The 14,085-nt window shown below is 35.4% G+C and overlaps 2 protein-coding genes across 2 annotated transcripts in view; one reads left to right on the top strand and one right to left on the bottom strand.

Annotated features, from left to right (window-relative positions):
• The window catches only part of LOC113838058 (mothers against decapentaplegic homolog 1-like), a 450,092-nt gene that overhangs the window by 131,266 nt on the left and 304,741 nt on the right, over positions 1-14,085 (bottom strand). The window lies entirely within an intron of this gene.
• Positions 3,410-6,311, top strand: LOC107977629 (zinc finger protein 431-like). Its single transcript, XM_035453570.1, has 3 exons — positions 3,410-3,516; positions 3,714-3,774; positions 4,880-6,311. The coding sequence occupies exons 1-3, from the start codon at positions 3,411-3,413 to the stop codon at positions 6,309-6,311; spliced, it is 1,599 nt and encodes a 532-aa protein (XP_035309461.1). The 5' UTR covers position 3,410.

Genomic DNA, 14,085 nt, shown 5'->3' with positions numbered 1-14,085 from the left:
GATGGGATGAGGTTTGATATTTCAAAAGGGCAGATGGGAGGGGCATGGTATTGGCACTGGTATATTATGTAAGAATGTTTCTAATTTAAATTTAAAAAATTAAAAACAGAAAAGATCTTATTCATCATAATGTAGAACCCTTATGTTCACCAGGACTAGAGGTCTGAAGAAGTAATTTACCTTCAGAAATTCTTTGTAACCGCTCTTGATCACCTATAGGTTCTATCACAAACCTTCCACACTACATCAGCTGTGCTGACATCTAGACCTTAATGTTTGAAAAATGAAGATAATGAGAAAATATCGTATCCTGAAATTGAAAACACATATAAAGATTATAAACAGGAGACTCTGACCTCATCCTTAAAAGGAAAATAGAGCTGTGAAATTAATGTGAGGTAAATTAAAATAAAGGGTGCATTTGTTATATTTACATATTACTCAAACCTTAGATATGTTAGATATGCATTTTGTATTAAATTATGAAGTGTATAATGCAACTAAATGTAAGCTGCACAATGGAGATTATCTTCACAAACATTAAATTTGTGGACTGATAGGGGTAAGGCTCAAATTCTAATGTCTATATCTTAGATACTTGCGAATAGGGCATAACAACAAATAAATCAAAAATAACTAGGTAAAATAATTTGGAAAATTTATCAGTATTTTTAACTAAAAGAGGGATTAAACTGAAGGGGTTTTGGTTTAGCAATGGAAAGTAAGGATAAACTGATGGGCAATTTTCATAGAGCATGTTGTTTTGATGCCTAAACATAAATTATTTTCATTGCTAATTAATTATTGTAATTTTTAAACCCCAGATTGAGAACCACTGGTGTGACCTGTTACTTTTATTCTGTTAAATTTAACCCTTTTCGCAAGCTAATATTAAAAATTGTGTGAAATGGATGAGTGGATAAAGTTAGTTGCTCACATATCTTCCTACCTTAATTTGAATCTGTAGTACCGTGTTGGGGAAAAGAGAAACTTGACTCCTCAGTGTTGTCATCTGATTGACAAATACACACACACACACACACACACACACACACACACACACACACACACATACTTGTGCATACACACACATGTATAAATAGGCAGATAAATGTTTAAAATTAAAATTAAGTTGTAGTGGTTACATAATTTTTATGTTCAGCAATTGAGTGGGTAATTTAAATGTGCTGTCTACCTTCAGGAAAAGTATATAAATATGTAATGTTATTTAAAGCTGTCAGATAGCTTTATGAACTTTTTTATATACCCTCTATAAACAATGTTATGCATAATAATAAAAGTGAGTAGACACATACTCTTCAAAATTCAGGGTTGTCTTGCAGACTCTGCTGTCTTTGAAGAGCGTAGTGGAACTTTAATTAACATACAACTATGTTAACATAGAAGTTAACAAAAATCTTCAAGACAACCTCATTGAAGTAGTTCAGATCATATTAAAGAAATCTGAGTCTTTGAAGATGAGATTTTTCAATAAGAGTTGGAGATACACATATCACAAAATATTTTCTGTGACAATATATAGAAGCATCCAATGACTATCATAGAATGGGCTGCTCTGTTAATATTTTTCTGCAGAAGGAACACAACACCGTGACTCCAAAATTCACCATTTTATTCTCACAGGCCACTATTGTTAAGGTCATTATTGTTTGAAAAGCAGGAAACTGAGAAATCATTACTTTGTTGCAGTTCAGACTGGAATATATATTTTTCTCAGAGATAGCCATCAATTATCCTTATGGATGAAATAGCTAAAATAAAATTAGCAATTCATTTTAGCACTTGAAAAAAACATGAGTGGAAACAAATACAATATGTTTTAACAACAAACTTAAATTTGTATCAATATACAAAAATTCTTTAAGGAAGTGTAGAAACATATACACAGTGTGTTTTAGCAGAAATTAAGTTAAATTTCTATTAATATACAAAATATTTGAGATTAATAATTATTTTATGTTATAGTATAATCAATAATCTACCCTTTTTTCATTTCTGTATTTCCCTAAACATAACATTCATACACAACTCAATAAATAATCAAAAGACTCCTGGCCCCCAACTTTTGGGAATGTAGAAGTTGTGTTCTCCAGATGCTTCCTGATTTTTGTGGATGAAGGCAACCTTTAGCGGTCCCTGAGAAAATTTGAGATCATAGTCAAGTCCTGTGAAGACCATCAGACACTTTACTTGATATATATTGTCTGTCAAGTCTCAATGGTCTCCCATGTTCAACACATATCTATGTCAACCTGGAACAAATCTATGGTCTCTTGTTTCCTGGGGAAACAAAAGCAAAATTGCTTCTACAAAGCATTTTTTATTTTCATTTGACAAGATTTTTGGCTTTTTAATAGTTAAGCCATTCATAAAGTATATGGACTCCTTTACATCAACAGTCCCTCTTTCAATTCCATTTATATCTGGACCTATTTTACTCTATGAATCTTAACCTTTTTACTGACAAAGCAAACATTAGACAGCTAAGCTACACATGGATCTTCTTCATGCTCTGTCAGTTGTCTATGTCTGCTTGTGAGTTCGTGAAAGCAAAGTCTAAAACTCACAACCCAGTCAGAGGTAGGTCAACAAGAACTACACACTGACTTCATAGAGCTCTAGAACTCCCATGATTGTGCTGTGACAATCATTTTAACTGTTGTCATCATTACTACTTAGGGTTTTGGCTGTTCAAGCGATCAACAGTAGGCAGAAACTCATTAATGAGACAATTTTTTCAGCTTTCTCAGTCCTTACATAGAAATATGGCCCCATGTTGGGTACAAAAGATTTGCTTAGTGTATTACTCCTTTAGCATTTTAGTTATTGACCTTTTGGTGAAGGCACTTCCCAGGTCATAAATTGATATAAAGAGGCATGTCCTGTACTTGGCTTATATCTAGCCAATTTTTCTTAACTTAAATGATCCCAATTGCCTTTTGCTCTGGACTTTTACCTTTCTCCATTTATGTATATCTTACTTTCCTTCAAACTTCATGACTTGCTGAGTTGCTGGTTAGCTGACCCTTACCAACCACCTCTTCTTCTCCTGCTCCTTCATCATTGCTTCTAGATTTATTCTTCTATGCATGCTTTCTTCCTGATACCACAGCCTATCCTTTCTCCTAATTCACTGTTGGATAAACACCTCTTCATCAGAACATCAGGTGTTGTATTCAGGCCAAGAATCACATCTTCATAGAATTAAAATAATACAACATAAACAAAAGCAACATATAGGTACTTCATTAAACAAATATTTTATAGCATAAAATTAATACACTTTAAAATAATGTTCTACAGAAATATACATTTACGATATTATCAGTATCATGCATTCAGTTCAACACATGGATGTGATATTTTAGAATGTCCTGACCTATGATGATATGCATATTGACTTCACTTGTGAAGAGTGGACTTTGCTGGATACTTCTCAGAAGAATCTCTACAAAGATGTGATGCTGGAGACCTACAAGAACCTCAATGATATAGGTAAGAGCTAATTTTCCTTCCCATTTAAAAATTATAGGACAGCTGTTCCTTGGTTATTGGTGTTCTTCTTTAATTTGATTGAGATAGAAGAAGAATATGGTAAATAAATCAAAGTTCTAAAGTTCACTGAATACAGTAAAATAATTTTTGCACATTTTTCAATAATATAACATCCATTTTCTTTCACTAATTTTTAGGTTACATTTGGGAAGACCATACTATTGAAGAACATGGTGCAAGTTCTAAAAGACATGAAAGGTAATTTTCATTTTCAACTCATAGAAATGTGTCTCTGAAGAAATTAAAATGTTCCCTGAAGTTTGAAACAGAAAAAATAATGTAACAGCTTAAATTGCATTGGTGATTATTAAATTCTCAGAAGACCATATAACACAATTTCATGTAGGTGAAGTGTATTTGCAAGACAATATTTTAAGAAAGGAGACAAGGAAACAATGACTTAAAAGAAACTCCTAGTTGAATCATTACACCATGAGAGCTATGCTAATACGACCCGTATTACTAAAGATATATACATGGTTGATGTGATAAGCATATCTCCAAACATTCCATTAGGCAAATACTGCACAGAAAAGATAGTTTTATTCATGTACTTGTTACTTTTGTGAGTTTAGTGACAGGGGCAATAATTGTCAGCAGTCAAGGGGCAGTTATTGCAGGGAAATCTTAAAATCGCTAATACATGTCTATAAGGAACAGAAAGTCAAACTGAATTAAATGAGAAAGACTCTTTTTTGTAATCTTTACATTATTAGGTATATCATGTATTAGGCATGATACAAGCCATATCAGCAATGGTATACATAGAACATTGTATACCTCTATTGCAGAATATTTCAAAGTCATGTAGTAGTCCCCATTTTGAGCATACTTGTGGAATTTGATTCACGTGTACAAGTAATTTGTGTTCCAATTTCATTGACAAAACACCAAGCTCACTCTGTAGAAAAGCCCTATGTCTCTATGACTGTGTAAATATTTCTGTTTGTTCTAGTTTATTATCAAATATTGTATGACTCAAAGTGTAGGGAAATTAAAATATACAGTGTGATAAAGCTCTGAATTTTTCCAGTTCTCTTCCATATGTGAAAAATCTCCTGTAGAAAAAGGTTCTGAAAATGAGAACCATAAAATAAAAGATTAAACCTTCACAAGTATCTTCAAAGACACAAAGAAATCCTTAAAGTGGGGGAAAAGTTGAGTGTATACACAGTGATAAGATTGTAATATCTGATTCTTCTTTACAATTGAAAAAAATTGTGATAATAATTCAAACAGGCACCAAGATTCAACATCATGTTGAATATGGTAAAGCATTTACATATGCCCATTTTCCTTTCAGGCATGAAACCAACCAAATTGGAGAGAAGTCTTCTGTATATACAGAATATGTTAAAGCCTTTGCATATAACAGTAATCTTCAAAGCCATAAAAAAACATACACTGGAGAGAAACACTATGAATGTATTCACTGTTGTAAAGTCTTAGATACACACAGTAATTTTCAAAAACATAAAAGAACACATACTGGGGAGAAAACCTATGAAAGTATTCAATGTGGTAAAGTCTTTGCTAAGCACATTCAAATTGAAGGCTGTAAAAGAACACATACTGGAGAGAAACCCCATGAATGTATGCAATGTGATAAAGGCTTTGCTGATCCTAGTTCTCTTCATGTGCATAAAAGAACACATACTGGAGAGAAACCCTATGAATGTAATCAGTGTGGTAAAGCCTTTACATATCACAGCTGTCTTCTAAGGCACAAAATAACACATACTGGGGAGAAACCATATGAATGCAATCATTGTGGTAAAGGCTTTGCTGATCCAAGCACCCTTCATGTACATAAAAGAACACATACTGGAGAGAAACCCTATGAATGTAATCAGTGTGGTAAAGCCTTTGCTCAGCACATTCATCTTCAAAGACATAAAATAACAGATACTGGAGAGAAACCCTATGAATGTAGCCAATGTGGGAAAACCTTTACTCAGCACAGTCATATTCAAAGACATAAAATAACACATACTGGAGAGAAACCCTATGAATGTAATCAGTGTGGTAAAGCCTTCATGTTTCACAATCACCTTCAAAGACATAAAAGAACACATACTGGAGAGAAACCCTATGAATGTAATCAGTGTGGTAAAGCTTTTGCACAGCACAGTCATCTTCAAAGACATAAAAGAATACATACTGGAGAGAAACCCTATGAATGTACTCAGTGTGGTAAAGCTTTCATGTGTCACAGTCATCTTCAAAGCCATAAAATAACACATACAGGAGAGAAACCCTATGAATGTAATCAGTGTGGTAAAGCCTTTGCTGATCTCAGTTCCCTTCGTGTGCATAAAAGAACACATAGTGGAGAGAAACCCTATGAATGTAATCAGTGTGGTAAAGCTTTTGCACAGCACAGTCATCTTCAAAGACACAAAAGAAGACATACTGGGGAGAAACCATATGAATGCAATTACTGTGGTAAAGGCTTTGCTGATTCCAGTGGCCTTCATGTGCATAAAAGAACACATACTGGAGAGAAACCCTATGAATGTACTCAGTGTGGTAAAGCCTTCATGTGTCACAGTCATCTTAAATGCCATAAAAGAACACATAGTGGAGAGAAACCTTATGAATGTAATTGGTGTGGTAAAGCATTTGCACAGCCTAGTCATCTTCAAAGACATAAAATAATTCATACTGGAGAGAAACCCTATGAATATAATCAGTGTGGTAAAGCATTTGCTCAGCAGTCATCTTCAAATGCATGAACCAACACATACCAGAAAGAAACCCTATGAATGTAATCAGTGTGGAAAGGCATTTGCAAGTCAAATTATTCTTCAAACACATAAAAGAATACATACTTGTGACAAAGTGTTTTAATGTAATCAGTAAGGTAAAGCTTTTGTGTGTATCAGGAGTTTTTTGAATCATTACAAAAACCATTAAGCATTGAAAATATAAATGCAGTCAGTTTGGTTTAATTTTACACCTTTTAAAAGAGAAAACTGTGGACTATCAATCTGTTCAAGCCTTTACAAGTTACCATCATTTTTCAGTACCTGATAAAGATAATGAGGGCTTCTCATGATCAAGTATTTGGTCGGATCTTTAGCCATCACACTCCCAATCAGTTATACAATAGTAATTATTTTGAAGAAGAAAATTGATAGTGACAACAATATATTCAAGCATTGTGATGTCCATTTTTATATTGTTGGTCCAGCACACTCATGGAAAAAAGGAATTTATAAACTTATGAAACCTTATGTGTAGTGTAAAAGGGCCAGAAAATAAACACACCCTGACCCAGGAAGCAGATCCAGTGAAAGAAACAAGATGTGTCCCTGAAACCTTAGCCTAAGAAACACACTCCGAAATAAGAGCAAAATGGTTAAAAAAGAGCCAATGAAAGAAACACACTTTGGCCCTGAAACCAAAGGCAAAGAAACAAACTGTATCCCTGAGGAGCTGGCGAAAAATCCAACCAATACCTGAGCTCAAAATCAACCAATCCCCAAGCAGGAATCCAGTCAATCTCAAAGGATTTTCAATCTTGGTGATTGAAATTTTTCCAATTAACAGGCTGAAAATTTTTCCCTGAAAATAACCTATCCTCCTAAGAAGACATATATAAAGCCTATGCTTGTTCAGTTATCAGCTGACATTTTCCACACTCGTAGTGGCTGCCATTTTCCTGGATTCCTCACTCCCAAATTATTCTGTTCAATGATATACACTTAAGAACTTCTTTGGCAAAGGGAAAATAAAACTCCAAAGTGAAGTGGAGCAGAGAAGCAGAAGAAAAATATTTTCACTTGTGCTGTAGCAGACTGCTACATTTCTGGAGCTGTTTCCCTCATAGTTGCATGAAGCAATGAAGTGACAATTTGGGCAACAGCTTAGAAGAAATGGGTATCATTACTTGGAAACGCCCTAGTGGAGAGAGGGAGAGAGGCAATGGACACATCTGGTGGTAAACTCTCTTAGCAGAGTGGAGCAAATCTGTTTTAACAATTCTCTCTCTCTGAGAGAAGCAGGAATGCTTCATCCGGTACGGAGAACACTCCCCACTGTAACACAAATTACTTCATGAGTAACCTGACTTCCTTACAGTCAGGATACCTTTTTCTCACATGTGTGTGATTCCAGGTTACCTTGCCTTCACAGAAGAAAATGTACCTGACATTGGACACTTAGGTTACATTTTTCTTCAGGGCCTTAGATATCCAGGAAATATTGCCTGCAAAGTTTCAGGAATAGCATGACTTCCCAACAGTCAGGATACCTTTCTCTCCAGAGCTGCAGGTATCCTTGACATCTTTCCATCATAGCTGTAGGTATAGACTGACTTATGACAGTTGGGAAACCTTTCTTTCCATACCTGTAACACTTGCAAAAAGTCGTTATTTTATTTTTTTGCAGATTTTTATTTGAATTAGAAACAAGGTTGTTTTACATGACAATCCCGTTTCCCACGTCCTCCCGTCCTAACCTACCATCCGCACAACTAAAAATCCTACCTATCATATATCTCTTCTGCCTCCCAAGATGGTGAGGCCTTCCATAGGGTGTCATCAGAGTCTATTGAATCCTTTGGAATAGAGTCTAGCCCCACCCCTGTGACCCTTGAACAAAGATTTTAAATGATGTTTATCACTTTTGGATTCATGCTTCTCTTCAAGTACGTGGAATAACTAATTTAGTTCTAAAATGCATGGTTTTTTTTATTATTTTCTCTCTTGCTGTGTTACAATATATTTACCACCTTATACAACATTTGATATGTCCTTTGGTTAAAGATGGATGAAGGATCATCATGAAAGGTGCATGTCATCTAAAGCAGGGGTCTACGATTTTGCATTCTTAATGTTTGACAAGAAACAGAGAGTGGGAATTGATTTCGCTGATCACTGCATTTTGAGTTGTATTTTGAAATATTTGAGGTACATGCTAAAGTGTACTGTATGTGTAGCAATCAATTCAGTGAAGTCTATTTGTTGTCCTTATATTCTTTCTGTGGCTTTTGTTCATTTTGGATATTTACTTAGTGATAGGTATTTTTCTGCTACAATGTATAGATTGTTAACTGCATCATATTAATAGGTCTTTTTTTAAAATATAGGCAGTGTGTGATGATCCTTTTCAAATAAGGAATTATCTTTTTTTGAAGTGGTGGTTTGTTATTCCTGGTTATGTTTTCCATATTTCTCAAATACCCTTCAGATTTTGTTTTGTAGTATTAAGCCTGCCTTGGATGCAAGAAATGATGATGGGTACATTTGAACTCATGATACTCATGTGTCTGCCTCCTGAGTACAAATCCAATTATAGATGATACATTCCCAATATGTGCTGTTTTTTAACATAATTTAGCAATGCTTTTGTAAACTGCTTAATAGAAGATATATAAGAAATATATATATATAATATATATATATGTATATATATATATATATAATAGAAGATAATATAAGAAATATTAAATTTCTAATGTGTGTATTCAAAAGAGTGTTTTCTTTTATCTGGTGGAGATATTGGTTCTGGGAATCAAAACCTGACCTTGTGGATGAGCAGCCAGTGTTGTAAATACTAAGCTTTCTAGTCGTCCACATGTATATGTGATTAATAGTAATAAGTGTGATTGGGTGATCTAACTTCATCATTATCTCAGCCCTGATGTCGCAGAATAAATATATGATTGATTGTATCAGAAACTACCTGAGATCTGGTGCTTATGAAATTCTCCAGGTTCACATCTCCAAAAAATTAGGCAAAAGTACAAAATAAGTGATCAACAAAGAAACTGATCATAAGTCTTTAAGAAATGGTTGACTAACCAAAGCCACAAGAATGAATTTCTCTCCCATATGGTAAATAGGCATCAATGGGAGCCCACAAGCTAACATGTGAGATGTACCCCTGCTTGATTTTATACATCCTATGAGGATAGAACACAAACTTGCAGACATGAAGTCTGACTTGTCTGAATGGGCTCATATTCTGCTTCCCTGATACCTGTTGAGCTCTCAATTGTGGTGACTAATGATGACATGAGATTGAGAGAAGTTCCTGAGACTTGAATTCTAAGGCTTAGACCAGAAGATATTTACAAAGACTTGTGGAGATTGGAAGAAATTTTAGATAGGGAGCTTGGGGTTTGGAAGCACAAGGATCAAATGCCTGAGAGCATTCTTCATTTGTAACTGAGGACAAGCTGGCATAAACTGTACTCTGTTTCCATTCAGCTGTGTTGGGTCAGCCTACTCCAGTTCTTCCATTCTTTAATGTTTTGGCAACTCATGCAGTTGTCAGTGACATTACCCGCAGTCCCCACTGGGACCATAATGCTCCTCAGTCTCCACCACAGCAATCCCTGGTACCTATTCACAGGAATAAGGTTATTCTAAGTGGCATTTATATTGCTCCCTTTGATTAACATCTAGTGAAAGAGTAGATACCATGAAATTCTAAATTCCCTGGGAATTTCACTGTAGGAAAAGACTGATTCCTGGAGATGAGAATCGCTCTACTGAAGCAATATTTATGACTTATCTGACCATCTTGCTAGAGAGACAGAAGCTGAGGATTTGGGGAGGCTATTAGAGACAGGAAAACTTTTAGTATATGCCTTAAGTATATTACTTAGCTGTGCGGATCTCTTGTCTTCTATCCAAACCAGTTATGACCCAAGGATGGATTAATTACCTTATGTCTTCACCACTGTTCCAAATAGTATCAGGCAGGTATCATCTCACAAGTTTTCTGTCCAAAACAGCATGTTCAATTCTGAAAACATAACACACAACAAACAGAAATTGACTCAGCAGACTTTATTCAAACATTTATACATACTTAATTCACACATACTTAACACAAAGAAGAATAGAAAAAATTGGGAAAAAGAGGGAAACAGATACAATGTAATTTAAATAAAATATATAACAATAAATGTTAAATAAAAATGTGGATAGAGTGTGAGCTTAGAAATTAAGAGCATTGGGTATTGTTGCATTGGAAAGAGGTTATATTACTATGAACACTGGTTTCTCTCCATTTCCTGTAACTTCAGTTCCAAGTGAACTTATTCCCTCTTCCTGCCTCTGCAGGTAATGCACACATCCAAAAATAGGTAAGCACACATATACATGAACAAAAGATTAAAAATAAAATTCTTTCTGGTCATTCATAGAAGCAGATGTGGCCTTAGAGGAAAATAATCCATAATCTGAGGAAAGAATAGCTCAGAATAGCTATTCATTTAAGAATATCAGACAGACTGTGCATAAGTGTTTCCCATTTTTTAAATAAAATTGAGTTCAATGTGCTTTTTTGTATGAGGATTGTGGCACTGACATATATTTTAAATGTATCTTTTACAGCATATAACATAGTCTAATTCGTTTTGCTTTATGATATATTTCTATTTAGATCATAAGGTATAATCTGATAGAAGTTTTGCTCTGTAAATCTCCATGAGCCAAAATGGTTAGATTTACAATCTTCTATCCCTATTTATATTTTACAAAGCATAACCTCAGGCCAAAGCTAAATGAGACTTAAGGATGGCAGATATTAGTATTCGGCTGTCTGTACTGGCCTATCCTTGGGGTTCTCACAGGAACAGCTGCAGCCACTAAGAGGACCACCTCTTTATTTTCACTATGTCCCTTTTAAAAGTTCCCTGCCCTGACACCCATAGATATACACTGAACTGAACTCTGGAACTTAGTAGCAGAGAGGGAGGAATGAAGATCAAAGGGGTCGGTACCAGGCTGGTGAAACCCACAGAAACAGCTGGCCTCTACAAGGGGCAGCACATGGACCCCAGACCTGTCTGGCAGGCCATCACAGGACTGATCCAGACCCCTGAACATGAATGTCAGTTAGGAGCTCTCCTCACTCTAGGGGGCCCCTGATAGTGGCTTAGTATTTTCTCTGGTGTAAGAAGGGACTTTGAGAGCCCATCCTACATGAAGGACTGCACTCTCGGCCTGTACACATGGGGGGCTACCCCCGGCCCAGGATGCCATGGTGGAATTTGGGAAGCCCCCATTGAGGGTCCTAACCTGCCTGGGGAGTGGAAGGTGGATAGGCTAGGGGTAGGTGGGGGAAAGGAAGAGGGATGGGGAGGGGAGGGAGAGGGAGAAGGGGTTGACATGTGAAGCATGTTTGTTTCGTAATTATCAGAGAGACGCTGATTCCTTGGGAATGTTGAGATATGGAATAAATCTGTAACATTCACAGATTTGGTTAGAAATCATCTCTGAGGACTTTGAACAACAAGGTTTTAAACAAACAAATACAACCATGTTTTGTATCATATTCACCATCCTAGTATGTCATTTCTTATCATGAAATTCCTGAAGTTTTACTTAGAAGATACACAGTTTACATACATTTGTCTGAAAAAGAATGTGAATGTGTTTGATAATTAGCAAGTTATTTTCAGATAATTCTGAGGAATAGAATATCTGCCACAAATTATTTGTTTTTTCTAGGAAGAAAAAAATACATATAATTGAAATATTTCAGTGGAAGTTGCACATATAACACAGATGGTAAAATACATAGTGGGCTCTATTTAGGATGGTAATTGCAATACAATTGTTTAGTATAGAAGTGGTATAAATTGAAGACATAGGATTGAGAAAATAGAGGAAACGTATTTAGAAGGATGGATGTATATGTCTGCACAATGAGATATTGTTTCAGATTCACTGAAAGAAATCTAACAAATATCCCTCAGTTTATATCCTCAATTATATTTTGGAAAATGTTTAGGTGCCATGAAAAAAGCAAAAGTAGGCTTTCTGTCACTCAATCAATATGGCACAAACCCAAGGCTTCTGAATTAGGTGGGTGCTGTATTTTGTGTGATCTGGAAAAGAAGGGGATGCTAGCTCATCTGAAATGTGAGGAGCCCTTGTCATTAAAGTTGTTTGCAAAAATAAATAAGGGAGAGAAAAATTAGTGAAAACATAGAAATTGGATCCAACAGCCTAGTACTATGCTAGGAAAGAAAGAAGTGCTTTAAACTATAACTTAGAACCAGGAAGCATGCTGAGTAGTGCAGGGTTTTTGCAGAGAAAGGACTGGGGCTCATTTTAATTGAACTCAGAGTCCTTTGAAGAATGTGAGACAAACATCCATAAAAGTCATTAATTTTATTCTATGCAAATGGGTGCTATAGTACCCTTTCTCTTGGGATTTTGTAAAATATGTTTTCAAAATTCTTTTTCAAGACAGGAAGCACAGTGTGTCTAGAGAAAAAACTATATGCAGGCCAATTCATGTGATAATACTATGTTGTCAGTGAAGAAGCTTACTAATGAAAAACTGATAATAAGGACTAGAGGCTAGGAATATAATGGAAAATAAAGAAGAGCTTGGTGGATGATGGAATAGTCAGCATTTGATTCTTAGCTTAATCTATTTTAGAATAAATTAGTCGTCCTGGAAAAAAAAGTGAAAATAAGGAAGAATTGAATGAGAACCTGAATGGACGGTGGATTTTGTTGTTCGTGTTGATTTTCGGTTTTCACTTTTCATTTACTTTTTCATTCTTGAAAATTAAATACAAGTTTATAGTACAATATAGTAATATCTACTTTCCACTTAAAACACACTGACTATCAGTTTAAAAGAGGAACAAATAGCAACAACTGTAATTTCAATTTCTGACCAAGGAGCACTGAGATTAATGACAAGATAGGGCACTGTATTCTCTCTACTGCTGGACTAAGAGGGGCAATATGGGAGAACTGTTGGAGCTTCTTATAAATATACAAGCTTCCTTTGTTTTTATGTATAAAAATCATTTTGTTAATGTGTGAACCCACATATGTATGAACTTATTTTTATTTTAAATTATTAACTTTACATTTCATCCATTTAGACTTAAATTATCTGAAAGATAAGCTGTATTCTGGATGGGACCATATTCACATTCAATTTCACTGTAGTATATGGACATGGTTTTGATATAGCACACTTTTCACTTTAAATTATAAGTCATTAGGTAATCACTGTGTTTTAGAAATTCCCACATGCCTTTCATTCTGTCAAATATGAGAACAACTACAGGAAGGAGGGTATCATCATGTTCCAGACTTTGTTTCCAACAGCTCATAAATGGCAGTTAGGACTGGATACAGACTCAGGGCAAAATGGTGAATATGTGCCTTATCACAGACAATAATTTTTAGTATTCACGCATGTGTACTGGCCTGCTATTGGGGTTCTGACAGGCTATTCCTTCAGCTGCAGCCACTAAGAGCACCACCTGTGCATATTCATTATGCTCCCTTTAAAAAGGGTCCTGTCCAACTTCCACCCTTTTCTCTCTCTTTCTCTCCCTCTCTTCCACCCTCTCTTTCCAATTTTCCACTCTCCTCCACTCTTTCCTCTCTCCTGCTGTTCCTGTCTCCTGGGACTGCTTTCCCCATTTTGCTCTCCCCATTTTATGATCCCTTTCCCTAATAAAATCCTCTCTGCCTGAACCCTGTCACATTGCATCTTTATCTTGCATGCCTCTTTTAT

Source organism: Cricetulus griseus, unplaced genomic scaffold (assembly GCF_003668045.3).
Source record: "Cricetulus griseus strain 17A/GY unplaced genomic scaffold, alternate assembly CriGri-PICRH-1.0 unplaced_scaffold_1, whole genome shotgun sequence".
NCBI classification, from domain to species: Eukaryota; Metazoa; Chordata; class Mammalia; order Rodentia; family Cricetidae; genus Cricetulus; species Cricetulus griseus.
The sequence above is the reverse complement of the archived record's forward strand: the minus strand, read 5'-3'. Positions and strand labels throughout refer to the sequence as shown.